The sequence below is a fragment of the Diaphorina citri genome, unplaced genomic scaffold (assembly GCF_000475195.1).
Source record: "Diaphorina citri unplaced genomic scaffold, Diaci psyllid genome assembly version 1.1 scaffold12, whole genome shotgun sequence".
In the NCBI taxonomy this organism is placed as follows: domain Eukaryota; kingdom Metazoa; phylum Arthropoda; class Insecta; order Hemiptera; family Psyllidae; genus Diaphorina; species Diaphorina citri.
In genome coordinates, this window is record NW_007377451.1 from 143,687 (window position 1) to 159,637 (window position 15,951).

Genomic DNA, 15,951 nt, shown 5'->3' on the forward strand with positions numbered 1-15,951 from the left:
ACTGACAAGCCAGTTTTCTTGTCTTGTAAAATAGAAAAGCGCCCAATGAGAGAGATGGCTCCACTACAATGTAACCAGAGCCTTGCTTCTCTGAACTGTAAACCAAATACAATAGGTTAGGTTATACATTGTATAGAGGTAATGGTTCACCGCCAGAAAAAAACTATAAAACCTCAGGGTTCCGAATTCAATTCCATAGAATGTTTTCTCTCGTAGTGAAATCCGAGCAAAATGCTAGTATGAACTGAATATGTAAAACTTGGTATTTACTGAATACACAAAGGATTAAACCAATACTATGAATGCAGTCTTACCTGCCCTCGAACGTGAAGTAATAATGAAACGAGCCAGCCTGGGTGATGGGTACTCGGATAAGTTAGTATGAACTGAATATGTAAAACTTGGTATTTACTGAATACACAAAGGAGTAAACCAATACTATGAATGCAGTCTTACCTGCCCTCGAACGTGAAGTAATAATGAAACGAGCCAGCCTGGGTGATGGGTACTCGGATATAGTTGGCCGTGTCATCACTACCATTGTTGGCCCACTCTAAGGTCCTATATTGGGTGCGCTGGAACGAATTACCCTCTTCTGGGATATTACAGAAGACGACCACTCTACGACCGAACAGAGATTCACCCAGACATAATTCCAATGTCCAACCTGGGAATATAATAAAACATACATGGAATAAGCAGACATAATTCCAATGTCCAACCTGGGAATATAATAAAACATACATGGAATAAGCAGACATAATTCCAATGTCCAACCTGGGAATATAATAAAACATACATGGAATAAGCAGACATAATTCCAATGTCCAACCTGGGAATATAATAAAACATACATGGAATAAGCAGACATAATTCCAATGTCCAACCTGGGAATATAAAATATACATAGTGGATAGAACAGAGTGAGTTGCAAGTTTTAACGCGACGATTTTGCAGTTAGTTTCGCCAAAGCTATTGAACGGTTCATCCGATTTTGATTAAATTTGGCAAACATGTTCAACACACATTTAGGGACCATGTGGGGGCCTTGTACGGGCAATTTTTCCAAGTTAAATGGAGAGTCATAAGAAATTCCCGCGTTGATCATGTTTAGCGTCATACTAAATATTAACAAGTTTTGATTGACACCATCAGCATTCAAAGTGTGTTGGATATCCAACAACTATCTAGCTATTTACTCACCAATCTTGAGTCGATAATGGACACCATCCTGGTGTTGATTATCCTGCAAGGTGAGAACTCTCACTTCTGTCTGTTGCTGAACCACCATATTGTTTGAACTCCTGAAATTAAATTCCATTTGATACATCAATAATACACACATGTAGTTCTCAAGGATTAATTTGAAAGTTTAAATTAAACCAATCAGCTTACTAATCTCATTGAATTAAGTTTGGTCACAGGCAATAAGTTATAACTCGTTAGGATCGTTACTGTTTTGATGGATAAAACACCCAGAGTGGAAAATAAAATTAAAATATTAGACAGAAAGTCAAAAATCAATATTGAAAACATTTGGATCAATGTAAGCAATCAAACATAAGAAAGCACCAGACAACTAAAGAGAGAAAAAAGAAATGACCATGTCATATTGCTAATAGAAAGTAAAAATGACATGCAAAACAACCAGACTATTGAATCATGCGAAAATTACAAAAGTTATGAAGATACCCAAGACCTAGTGAAGTAGAGGTAGACGCTCTGGTTAGATCATCATCCCCGGTGTACATCTTATCTATCGGTGTTATTGGTGGCGGTTCAACTTTCTCGTTATCTCCACAGCGATCTATTTTTATAACAGGTCGAATGAAAGTTTTCTTCACGGGCGCAGTCTGTACAGGTGTCTGGTGTGGCCGATCTGATGTCTCTGGGGCTTCCGTGATTTCTATGCCTGTATCTTCAGATGCCCGTACGATTGTATCTGGGACAGTATGGGCTAGACTGCTTTCATCATCAGGTTGCTTTGAAGAGTTTGAAGGTTCACAATCGTTGGGTTGAGGTTTACTTTGTTTCGGAGAGGCAATCATTTCGTCAGCGATATCAGAGGAACTTTCAATAACTTTGACATCTTCACTAACGCTCTCTGGTGTCAGAGATAAAGGATTTTCAGGCTGATTTCCAAGCGGTGACTTTTCATCTTCGATTTCTTCTGTGTTTTCATTTTCAAGCGAGCTTTTGGCACAACGTACTTCTGAATCAACTGCACTTCCACTTTTTTCTGCTATTTGTATACTTTCATCCTGTTTCGGAGAGGCAGTCATTTCGTCAGCGATATCAGAGGAACTTTCAATAACTTTGACATCTTCATTAACGCTCTCTGGTGTCAGAGATAAAGGATTTTCAGGCTGATTTCCAAGCGGTGACTTTTCATCTTCGATTTCTTCTGTGTTTTCATTTTCAAGCGAGCTTTTGGCACAACGTACTTCTGAATCAACTGCACTTCCACTTTTTTCTGCTATTTGTATATTTTCATCCCAAATACTTTCTTTGATTTCAGTTACATCAGGAGGCGTAAATTCTTCTGCTGGGGTTAAGTTTTCTTCAGAAATAGTGGAGCTATATTCTTGTTCTGCTTGATCAACTGAGATAGTTTCAACTCCACAATCATCAACTACTGATGTTGAAGGTTCTTCGGAATTCTGTTCTGACACAAGATTATTTTCTTCTCTCTGTTGTTCATCGTTTGGAGCGAAACTCATTCCTGATTCATGCATGTTTTGCTCAACTTCATCATTGTGTTTTGTCTCCGCCAAGGTTTCAAAGTATTCTTTTAATTCTTGGCCCACTGCTTTTCTGGATTGCTCTACTTTCAAGGCTTCCTCTTTTTCATCGTTAATTTTTTGGTTCAGGATGAGTTCATTTGTCTCGCATAAAATAGTTTCCTGCACTTGGACGTGATTGATTTCTTCTGTTATGCATTCATCATAAGTCCCTGTACCAGCTATCGGTTCTAATTCAACGGAGTGCCCGTGTGCAAAGTAACTGGGTAACTCTATTCCACTTGGTTGAATATCTGATTGTGATTGGGTAGGCCAACAAGTTTCATGGACCAAAGAATCTACACTATGTTTTTCATCAAAATAAGTCTGAACTTCAGAGTCGTCTTCTAATAGTTCGGAAATATTTTTCACTACGTTCTTCTCACAGAGAATCATATCTTGAGACAAATCACAAGTTCCAAACATATCATTAGTGTGTTTGTGATTCAAATAATCCTTCTCTTGCAGAATAACATCTTGCTGGGTGTCTCCAAAATGATTTTCCTGTAAGTTGGGAAATTTAAAAACCCTGTAGTCGACTGAAGTATTAAAACTTTCAGAGACAAATACATTCGTACTAATTGTTTGCACTTTGTCCTCAACTTTCAAATCTCTACGTTCTTCTTCCACTCCAATCTCTTCAGAAACTTTTGCTTGTTTTTTAGAACGTTGCTTTTGAGGAGATGTTTTGATCAATTCTTCACTTTTTTGTGTATCTTGTATATTTTCTTTTTTCGTAATTCTTATGTCACTGCTCTTTGTGTCTCTTTTCTTGTCAATATTTTTGACTCGTCCACTACTTTCAGTTTTCTTGGCAGGTTTTCTTAATGGCTCACTGAATTTGGGCACAGTTACGAGATTTTCGCTAACAAGAGCATTCACAATTATTCCAAGCTCGTCGAAAGACAGTTTGCCTATCGCATCAAAATCTTTGTTTTTGATTTTTTCTAATTTATCTTGCACCGGATCAATATCAACAGACTTCGTTACGCTGTTCTCATTTTTGATTTGTTCGACAGTTTTTTCAGAAGTTCTATTTTCATCACTTGAACTCTTAGATCTCGTCCCCTTTCTTTTAGTCTCGGTAGGTGTTATTATAAGACTTGAATCGTCAGCTTTCTTGTTTGCTTCGACAAGATTTTCAGAACCGATTTCACTCATTGTTTTCTTAGATCTCGTCCCCTTTCTTTCAGTCTCGGTAGGTGTTATTATAAGACTTGAATCGTCAGCTTTCTTGTTTGCTTCGACAAGATTTTCAGAACCGATTTCACTCATTGTTTTTGCGCGAACTTTTACATTTAAAGCCTTACGTTTTAACTTTTTACCTGAAGTCGGTGCTTCAATAGTTTTATCTTGTACATCATTACTTTCAACAGAATGAAGGTTGTGATTCTTTGCATTTTGGACTTCTTTGATAATATCAATCAAGTTTTCACTTTTCTCTTGATCTTTTGCACGAAACGCATTCACAAGCAATTCCAATTCTTCAAAGGATAGTTTTCCAATACTTTCATCATTTTCTTTGGTATCTTTAGCGGATTTCTTTTGAGATATTTTTTCAATTTGCTTGTAGACAGTTTGTTTAGTTTGCTTCACTAAAACAGTTTTTACTCCCGATTTTTCATTTTCCTTGATAGTGATTTCTTTTTTACCTTTAGAATTTTTCTCTACTCTGATCACGTTTTTGCTTCCTGAGATAATATTCGAGCTTGTACTGTTAGTACTCTTATCTCCACTGGTTTTACTAGATTTCGCATCTATTTTCTTCCATTCACTTTCGTCACTGGCATGTCTTGTTTCTTTTAATGCCGCTTTCCGTACATTCTGATTATCATTTGACTTTTCTTTGCCGACTTTTGACGTTAGTTTTTCTTTGCTTAGAGTATTGGAAATTTTTGTTTGTTTCTCAGTCTCTTCCTCTACGCTTTTTACTATTTCCTTTTCTTTGGTGGTTGATTGTTTTGGCAGATTCTTTTCAGCAAGAGTTTTAGATTCAGTTGAAGTTACTGACTGTTTTGATTTCTGAGTTTGCTTTTTCTCATTTTCAACCACGCTTGTTTTCTCCATGATGTCTTTGCGTGTCACATGTTTCTCATCCTTGGATATTACAGTTACAGATTTAATGTTCTCACGTGGCTTTTGTTTGATTTTTTTTGTGTCGGATTTTTTTACACTCTCAACCTTCTGACTTTTCTTACCACTGTTGTGTCACATGTTTCTCATCCTTGGATACAGTTACTGATTTAATGTTCTCACGTGGCTTTTGTTTGATTTTTTTTGTGTCGGATTTTTTTACACTCTCAACCTTCTGACTTTTCTTACCACTGTGGCTACTCGGTTGTTTCTGAACTTCACTTAACTTTGACTTTTTTACTTTGACTTGATCATGTGTCTTTTTCTTCCTCGTATTACTGTCCACCAAGTCCTGATCGTCTTGTCTCGTGAATATGATCCAAAACTCGCGTACATTATTCAATACATAGGTAACATCTTGCAAGCTGTGGTCTACCTGATCTTTACTAGCGGAAAAAAGCATTCCGGCAAAATCAATCCAAGAGGAAAAATTCAAATAATTACTGTCCACCAAGTCCTGATCGTCTTGTCTCGTGAATATGATCCAAAACTCACGTACATTATTCAATACATAGGTAACATCTTGCAAGCTGTGGTCTACCTGAGCTTTACTAGCGGAAAAAAGCATTCCGGCAAAATCAATCCAAGAGGAAAAATTCAAATACCTTTGAATGATTTCCACTTTCTTGTCCATGCGCACATTATTCAATACATACGTAACATCTTGCAAGCTGTGGTCTACCTGATCTTTAATAGTGGAAAAAAGCATTCCGGCAAAATCAATCCAAGAGGAAAAATTCAAATACCTTTGAATGATTTCCACCTTCTTGTCCATATTCACAGGGGGTGATTGCTTTTCATGCTTTTTCAAATTCTTACTGTTCAACTTTTTCGTTTTATTCCCGTCCGATGGTTTTCTATTATGCACATCAATGGAAAATAAGTTCAATATTAAATTGAGATTGTCAATGACGAAATAGAGTAAAATGAGTACGACAAGACCTAGCAAGATTAATAAGTACATGGTTGCAACGTGATAACGAACAGGAAATTTAACAATGGAAAAATAAAAAAATTGTTCACACAATATTAAATCACTTGAAAGTTAACAAAAAAGGTAATGTAACATAAAAAATAATAATTATTTCGACCTCATTTACATTATGAGGAAATTTAACAATGGAAAAATAAAAAAATAGTTCACACAATATTAAATCACTTGAAAGTTAACAAAAAAGGTAATGTAACATAAAAAATAATAATTATTTCGACCTCATTTACATTATAAAAGTTTAAATCAAGGCTGCCCCGACTTCATAAGGTCCATTTCGAAAGAAAAAGCACAAGGTTTCTTAAAAAGGAGTAGCGGTAATGAAAAAAGTTCTATTCCTAAAAATTAATCTACACGTGAAGTTTGTGTGTTTTATGAACGTAATATTCAATATCACATTGTACTTGTTCTATTACTCAATCAAGTAGGGAAATTGATTTTAAAGGAGAAATCAGTACGTCTGTACTTGAGCATGGCTCTAGGTAGATAACACTATCATCCTTGCTTACCTTGCCATTGCAAAGGTCAGAGTTTGATAATTTTATTCTAAATATAACATTACTGACAAGCCAGTTTTCTTGTCTTGTAAAATAGAAAAGCCTTTGAATCCCTGCTGGTACCTACACTTACCTTTAAAACAACGTGTAACGTCTACTTATACTGTAATGAGGTGAATACAAAATGAAAATTTGTACCTATCATGTACAACAAATGTACCTATATACATATAGGTACATTTATGTACATTTCTTTTTTGCTGATCAGTTTTAATTTAATGAAGTACATAAGTACCTAGCAAAGACTATAAATAAAAATTGTTGATCAATTTTGGACCCGAAGCCTTTGAATTGACGGCTTTTTAAGAATAACGTCTAGAGGTCACTGTACAATCAAGTAAGTAGTACCTACCTAATAATTTTGAGAAAACCCTCCTAAAATCCTCATTATCCGCCTTTGAATCCCTGCTGGTACCTACACTTACCTTTAAAACAACGTGTAACGTCTATACTTATACAGTAATGAGGTGAATACAAAATTAAAATTTGTACCTATCATGTACAACAAATGTACCTACATACATACCTATGTAATTATGTACATTTCTTTTTTGCTGGTCAGTTTTAATTGAATGAAGTACATAAGTACCTAGCAAAGACTATAAATGAAAATTGTTGATCACATTATGGACCCGAAGCCTTTGAATTGACGGCTTTTTCAGAATAACATCTAGAGGTCACTGTACAATCAAGTAAGTAGTACCTAATAATTTTGAGAAAACCCTCCTAAAATCCTCATTATCCCCCCCCCTAAAATCCTCATTATCCTCCCTAAAATCCTTATTACTTCTCAGTTCTCACTCACCTTTCCTCGAGTTTACTATGTTTTCTTGATGAGGGACGCTTTGATCTCCAACAGGACACACATGAAATGAAAAACTTGGACACGGAGTTGAGAGCCACAATGAACGAAATCATCAAGCATTTCATATTCTAGGAGCAGCCAACCGGGTCAAAACCCTTCATAAGGAATATAAAGCGATAACGAAAAAACAAAACAACACCAACACCCAGCAAACAGCTTGGAAACTAATACCCGAACAAGGTCAAAACACAAAAACTTTCAACAATGAAAAAACTATAGGAAAAAAATGAAATTTAAGAAAGCGTAAAAATATAGGCTGTGTTAGGCTTATAAAGTTCGTCTAAAAAAATCCAGAAAAGGTAGGTAGGTATCTATTTAATTCAATACAAATAGGTTAGGTCTATGCTACTATCCGTGTCTTAGGTCTCTATTGTTCGAGAATAAAGTCATTTGAGATGGTAATTTGAGTTCTAACGCTAGGTGGGTGGGTAGGCACTGGACAAATGAAACTTGATAAGTTGAGCCTGTGTTATTAGGTTGAGAAGTTCCAGGAGATAAAACTTAGAAAATGAAAAGTTCACACAAAACAATAAGAAGGTATCAACATCCGACTTTCAATGACACATGCGAACTACTGAATCTTATTCTAGTAATGGTTTTAATTTTAACGAAACCCCAAATCTTTATCCGTTCAACTTAAATTAAAAGCTATGCAGGTCCCATATTTTTCATCACATAAAAACAATAAAAAAAGTAATTAAACTAGGTAGGTATATGTATTAGATAAAATCTAGGTATATAACTTACAGTGTCTTTAATCATAACCACTGATCCAAAATGACGTTTATAGTAATTATTTTATCTTAATAGCTAAGGTCAATAGAAAACTCAGGCACCTACTTATACTTCAAGAGAGAACAAGTTCGCCCATTTACTTACAACCTACACGTAGTTGGCTTGGAAGGTAGCGCGTCTACCTTGTAAAAGCTGGGTCGCGGGTTCTATTCCCATCCCAGGGCAAACTTTATCCTCAACATATTTATTATAAGGCTGTTCTCGGAACCGTTAGCTTTCTCTTATCATGTTTTTCTGAATTAGATTTCGGGACGATAAAGCCTCAGTGGTTACAGTTCCGTTTATCTGATGGTCTCTCGCACATTCGAAGCTTAGACGCGCGACCTTTTGATAGTCGCCTGAAAAATCAAACCTATGATAATGATGGAAAGTTTATGGAGATTAGAGAGTCTCTAGCATTTTCATAGGTTTGGATTTTTAGGCGACTACACGCTATCAAAAGGTCGTGCGACTATTCGGCTTTCAATAAGCAACGAGCCTCAAATCTAAAAAAAAGCCAAGTGATTGCATTCTGGGGTTGTTCGATTTCCAAAAGCATCCCCTCGCGATAGATTTGTACATTCGGCCCTGATTCTATAGACCTATTCAATGTCTTCCAAAACAACTTGTAAATGATTTGAATTGACAAACTTATCGAAAGATCAACATCGAGAAATAATACCTACATACATAAGTGCATAGGTATGGAATCAGATGATGTAAACAACCTCCATGACCAAGTGGTTATAGTACAAGGCTTGCATACCGGAAGTCCCGGGTTCAATTTTCGGCGGGGCCGAAGTTTTTTTGGCTCTGTCTCCAAGCACAGTCAGCCTCGCAACGACAATAGAACAGTTGTGCTTACTTGGATGATGTTTCAAAGTCATAGAGGAGGAAAAATGAGGACCGACGGAATTTTTCTTTTTCTTCTAAGTACGACTTCTAGATCCCGAGATAAATCGACTTAAAAAATACCGGTAAATCGTGAACTTTGACGTCACGGCATACGCTCCCATACACGATGACGTCACATCAAATGTCCCTCGCAAAGCTCCCTCGCAGGCAACACATTAATGTGTTTGTGCGCATACGTTTCTGCGCATTTCTTTCTGCTCCTCCGCAAGTGTGCTTTCATACTGGCGCTACTTAGCGGACGAAAAAAACAACTGCGTAAAGTCTGAGGTCACACATCTTTGAACTCTTTCATTAGAACGGAAAATAAAAATTGAATTCTCGACTTTTTACAGTTATTTTTTCGGAGTTTTGACCTCAGATTTTGATTTTTCTCAACGTTTTACATAGGAATCGACCATTTATTTATAATTTTTACCCATTTGCAACTGCTCCTTTGAGTAGCTTCTCATAAGTAGATAATCTACATACCTAGGTACTTATTTATGTACACAATATTCAATGATTACTCACCATATCCCCAACCTCAGTTAAAAATTATTTGTTTTTTTTTTAAATAAAGCAAAGACCCATATAAAAACCCTAGGTAGCTAATTGCCTACACATGATAAAACATCTACTTAAACATGCATAAAATAAGGAAGACCATATCCCCAACCTCAGTTAAAAATTATTTGTTTTTTTTTTTAATAAAGCAAAGACCCATATAAAAACCCTAGGTAGCTAATTGCCTACACATGATAAAACATCTACTTAAACATGCATAAAATAAGGAAAAGTTTAAAAAATATCCCCTCCTGAGATAGCCAAAGGAAAATTCACCGTTCAACAAGAAAACCCCCTATTCACCACAATCAGAATTTTTATAATCATACCTAGATATCATGTATACAAGATCTTTTGTCAAATGTAGACCCATGGTTTCACCCAATCTGAAATTTCATTAAAACATGAATAGGTATACAGGGTGCGCCAGAAAAACACTGACAACGGCTCAAGGTAGGTAGATGTCATCATTTTCAATAAGGTTCTGTGGGTCATTTTCCTAACTTGGACCTCGTTACCGAGAAAAGTCCAAAAAAAGACTTTTTAAAAAAATCACAGACCTTGTGTCAGTTTTTAGGTCATAACTTTTTAATTTATTCGATAAACTGTTTTTGTTAAAACCACGAGCCAGACCGCCAGAAAAACACTGACAACGGCTCAAGGTAGGTAGATGTCATCATTTCCAATAAGGTTCTGTGGGTCATTTTCCTAACTTGGACCTCGTGACCGAGAAAAGTCCAAAAAAACACTTAAAAAAAAAAAAAATCACAGACCTTGTGTCAGTTTTTAGGTCAGAACTTTTTAATTTATTCGATAAACTGTTTTTGTTAAAACCACGAGCCAGACCACAAAATTTTGATCCGAATAGACCTGATCTCCGATTTTCAAAGTTCAGGTTTGATGTGTTTTTTCAAGCTCGAAAAAGATTTACCTTGTTATGTTCGATTTTTGCCAGAAAAACACTGACAACGGCTCAAGGTAGATACATGTCATCATTTCCAATAAGGTTCTGTGGGTCATTTTCCTAACTTGGACCTCGTTACCGAGAAAAGTCCAAAAAACACTTTTTAAAAAAAATCACAGACCTTGTGTCAGTTTTTAGGTCATAACTTTTTAATTTATTCGATAAACTGTTTTTGTTAAAACCACGAGCCAGACCACAAAATTTTGATTCGAATAGACCTGATCTCCGATTTTCAAAGTTCAGGTTTGATGTGTTTTTTCAAGCTCGAAAAAGATTTACCTTGTTATGTTCGATTTTTACGTTACCAAACACGCAGTTTTTGTCCAAAGAAATTTTGGAACACAGGTCTCCATCTTTTAGGAAAACTTGCGCTTTATTCAAGGATCAGAATGAAACCTTTTTTGGTAACGAGGTCCAAGTTAGGAAAATAACCCACAGAACCTTTTGAAAACGAAGTGATTTCACTTTACATGAATGTGAATTTTAGAGAGTATAAATTTATTTGAAGAAGTGAAGGAATTTAAAATGAAATATTAGAAAGTAAAAAATCAACATGCATTTTTTGGGAAAATGGAAGAAATTTTGGAACACAGGTCTCCATCTTCCAGGAAAACTTGCGCTTTATTCAAGGATCAGAATGAAACCTTTTTTGGTAACGAGGTCCAAGTTAGGAAAATAACCCACAGAACCTTTTCAGGAAAACTTGCACTTTATTCAAGGATCAGAATGAAACCTTTTTTGGTAACGAGGTCCAAGTTAGGAAAATAACCCACAGAACCTTTTGTTGGAAATGATGACATCTACCTACCCTGAGCCATTGTCAGTGTTTTTTTGGTGCACCCTGTATTTTAGTAATGTTAGTACTTAATTAATATGTACACCTAGGTACAGAAACACAAATCCAAAACAGAGCTTGGCCATAGAGAAAGAAACAGGTAATTATTAAGGTGTATTAACACCATTCTGGTGCACCCTGTATTTTAGTAATGTTAGTAGGTACTTAATTAATAGGTACACCTAGGTACAGAAACACAAATCCAAAACAGAGCTTGGCCATAGAGAAAGAAACAGGTAATTATTAAGGTGTATTAACACCATTTTTTTTTATTATTACTATTATTATTTTTTTTTAATGTAAGTACATATCTAAATTTTAAGGAAGTATTAACTTATAGTAATTTATTATGGTTTGCAGTTTGCCTGTTTGTTCTACTTACCATAGCTAATAATAAACTTATTGAACAATAAACAAAATTTGTTAAATGGATTTTAGGTCCCATTTAAATAAACTCTTGGGTGGGTCCTATGTCCTGAGAGGGTTCCACAGCTCATATTGAACTAGGTACTTAAGTAGTTAGTGGTATGTAGTTCACAAATTTGACAAGGATGTAGCACAAAACGTTTAGTTGAGATAGGTGCTACGGTCGGCGGTATTTTGACGTTAGTTAGTATTTACCTAATACCTAGGTACCCAAGATAAAAAGTTATTGATATTATTGTGAGACTAACAAACACACAAATTAACTTATGTCAAACTTCAAGTAGATGGCCAAGTAGGGTTACCAGAAAAGAAATTTCAAAAGGAGGACATTTTGGCTAAAAAAGGTGGACATTTCAGCCAAAAGGAGGACGCAGAATATAATCAACACAAAAACCACCAATACCTATAATAAGTATCATGATTTTTTTTTTTTTTTTTTAATCTATACCGTTTTTTGGCGGTTTTGACCGTTTTTTGGCGGTTTTCAGCTACCGACTATACGGTTAGAGATATTGTAAAAGTTAGGTTAGGAGAACACCCAAATAACCATCATTCAGTAGGATAAGGAAAGTCGTGTGATGTTCACACCAGATTTTTATATTAAAATAAAAAGGTTCGCCTCCCCATAAAAATCTCTTTCTACGACCGTTTTTGGCGGTTTTCAGCTACCGACTATACGGTTAGAGATATTGTAAAAGTTAGGTTAGAACACCCAAATAATCATCATTTAGTAGGATAAGGAAAGTCGTGTGATGTTCACACCAGATTTTTATATTAAAATAAAAAGGTTCGCCTCCCCATAAAAATCTCTTTCTACACGGTTCAATGCAATTTATTAAAAGCATGTAACAGACCATACCGACAGTGCCTTATGTAGATATAATTTTTCCTTCCATCCTAACATATTTCCTATGTATCCACCCATTGTACCCAAACTGATTCGTGTACCTATAAAATTCAGATGTAATTAAACAGTTATTAATTTTTTCCTTTTGTACTAAACTTTCTAAGGCAAGAAGTGGTCCAAGCTGTTTATGTAGGCGTGTTTTGTTAAAAATTCGCTTCTTGGTAACGATTTCTATTTTTTCTTGGTAACGGATCTCATCACTGTACTGACAAAATAAATGTTGATTGAAACAATATCACTTTTATTAATATATAGTATATACAGATTGTTGTTGTTTGTATTTTTTGAAATTTGACTCTTCGTGCAGACAATAATAATGTTTTTTTCCAAGATGTTTGACAGGGGGATTTGTAACTGCTAAGGGTCTTGGAAACGGATCTCATCACTGTACTGACAAAATAAATGTTGATTGAAACAATATCACTTTTATTAATATATACAGATTGTTGTTGTTTGATTTATTTATTGAAATTTGACTCTTAGTGCAGACAATAATAATGTTTTTTTCCAAGATGTTTGACCGGGGGATTTGTAACTGTTAAGGTCTTATCGTCCCGAAATCGAAGAGAAGGAATAGGAGAAGGCCAGCCGTTCGTAGATCGAACATTATCCGTTCAGGATAAAATCCGCCCCGGGCGGGAATCGAACCCGTTTGAAATTTGACTCTTAGTGCAGACAATAATAATGTTTTTTTCCAAGATGTTTGACAGGGGGATTTGTAACTGCTAAGGTCTTATCGTCCCGAAATCGAAAAGAGAAGGAATAGGAGAAGGCCAGCCGTTCGTAGATCGAACATTATCCGTTCAGGATAAAATCCGCCCCGGGCGGGAATCGAACCCGCGGCTTAGGTCTTACAAAGCAGACGCGCTACCAACCAAGCTAACTAGGCTGGCAATAATAATATGTGTTGTCTGGAATACCCCAAGGTCTAAATAAATAGGTTTTACTAAATTAATCAAATATTGATCCATATGTTTCTTTCGGAATACTTTTGAAGCGGCTTAGGGCTTACAAAGCAGACGCGCTACCAACCAAGCTAACTAGGCTGGTAATAATAATATGTGTTGCCTGGAATACCCCAAGGTCTAAATAAATAGGTTTTACTAAATTAATCAAATATTAATCCATATGTTTCTTTCGGAATACTTTTGAAACATGTAAAGTGAAGAGTTGTACCTATTAACTGAAAAGTCTCCAAGAACTATGTGAACAAGAAAACATCACTATTTTGATACGTGTGTATCATGTAAAGTGAAGAGTTGTACCTATTAACTGAAAAGTCTCCAAGAACTATGTGAACAAGAAAACATCACTATTTTGATACGTGTGTAACATGTAAAGTGAAGAGTTGTACCTATTAACTGAAAAGGCTCCAAGAACTATGTGAACAAGAAAACATCACTATTTTGATACGTGTGTAAGGAATGCGTCCGTAATTTATTTTCAGAGATTTGTAAACTATGTAAAGAAATACATAAGCTGTTGGAACCTACCAGCGTTATCAGAAGATATGAGAAAAATTGGACTAGATTGAAAGAAAAAAGGGGGGGAAATGACATGGAGAAAATATATTGATGTATAATAATTACATCGGGATAGCACATAGAAGAGAAAATAAGATAGATGTAATATGACATGGAGAAAATATATTGATGTATAATTACATCGGGATAGCACATAGAAGAGAAAATAAGATAGATGTAATATTTTGTGTTAAACGGATTATATACATTAATAAAATAAAGTAAAAAATAGAATAGATAAATGAGAGAAAAAAAAAAACTAATAAAAGATATGAAATATTAAGAAAAACAAAATAATATTTTTTTTTCAGAAGATATTTCTATAAACAATAAAATCTACAATATCTTTGAGAAGTTTGATAGAGGGAACTGTAAGACTGTAACAATGGAGATCTCATCGTCCCGAAATCAAAAGGAGGAGGGGGACAGGATAGCAGAGCGAGCCGTTCCGAGAACGAACCTTATCTATCTAGGATAAAGTTCGCTCCGGGCGGGATTAGAACCCGTGACCTTTACAAGGCAGGCATGCTACCCTCCAAGCTAGCTAGGCTGGCTGCAGGCATGCTACCCTCCAAGCTAGCTAGGCTGGCTCATCGGTTTAGATTTTATCAAAATCCTTTCTTATTGCACACCTAGACCACAAAAGGAATATTCCTACCAAATTTCAGCTTTCTAGGTGTTGTGATTCTCGAGATAGATATGTACAATAAAAATAAATTGAATTGAATTGAATAGAGCGATCAGTGTGTGAACTATGAAATGTGAATGAGTGAATGGATCTTGTTTTTATAATATAAGATTTTATGTAGTTACTCACCCAAAGTCTCGCACAGAACATTGCAGCACTGGGCGAGTTTGGTTTTCATTTCGCATCGCTCGCTCACATTCTTGCTCACCGTGTCCCCTGTATACACCAGTCTATATGCACATAGGAGTACTAGCTTGGAGTGACAAAGGAATACTTTGGGCGGCTGATTGTGCTCCACAGTTTGGAGGAAGAGGTCGATGGCTGTGGTGAGTTGATGGGAGAGTGAGGCGACTTGAGCCGCGTAGAATAGAAGCGCCTGGGGAGATCATTGTTAATTTTGTAATGAAAACTAATAGTAATCTAATACAAGTATATTGTGTGTAGTATGAACTTGTTTAGGCTGCAAGGTTAAAATTATTATTTATTATGTAATGAGAACTAATAGCAATCAATTATTACTAGTATAAAATTGTGTGTAGTATAAACTTATTTAGGCTGCGGGGCTAAAAGGACTTCCAAGTCTCGTGCTGATAGTAAAAACCCAAGAATGAACTTTATGTTTAGGATAAAAACGCGCCCCGGGCGGGAATCGAACCCGTGATCTAGCGCTTATGCTGGATTCTAAACAACTCGCAACCCCGGACTGGTTAAGTTCCAAAAGGACTCGTCGAACCCTCAGCGCTAGTGTCGGGGTTCGCTCGCCAATCCAGAGTTCGCTCCATTACTTCCTCATTTTGAAGATACAACCTACAACGAGGGGGAAAAAACCGTACATTTGGCATATTTCTCATTTCTGTTTGGTGTTTTGTTTTGTAGTTTTGTATCTGCTCGCTTTTTATTATCATTATTATTTTCAAGTAGGTACTTAAATATAGATAGATTGAAAATTTATTTTAATGTCCAACCACAATTTGTATCAAGCTTACCACTCAGGACAAACTATGTTCTTAGGGAGGCATGGTTGGTAGGTGTGGTCTTCCACTTGCTTCT

The 15,951-nt window shown here is 35.9% G+C and overlaps 1 protein-coding gene across 1 annotated transcript in view; it reads right to left on the reverse strand.

Moving 5' to 3' along the window:
- LOC103522335 (glycogen debranching enzyme) overlaps nucleotides 1-6,486 on the reverse strand; it is a 33,673-nt gene extending 27,187 nt beyond the window's left edge. The window contains exons 1-5 of the mRNA XM_026821490.1: nucleotides 6,126-6,486; nucleotides 5,660-6,004; nucleotides 1,204-1,304; nucleotides 457-667; nucleotides 11-95 (exon numbers count right to left, since the gene is read on the reverse strand). Of these exons, the coding sequence (XP_026677291.1) occupies nucleotides 11-95; nucleotides 457-667; nucleotides 1,204-1,304; nucleotides 5,660-5,877 (615 nt within the window). The 5' untranslated portion in view covers nucleotides 5,878-6,004; nucleotides 6,126-6,486. The remainder of the gene's footprint in view (nucleotides 1-10; nucleotides 96-456; nucleotides 668-1,203; nucleotides 1,305-5,659; nucleotides 6,005-6,125) is intronic.
- Between the last annotated feature and the right edge of the window lie 9,465 nt (nucleotides 6,487-15,951).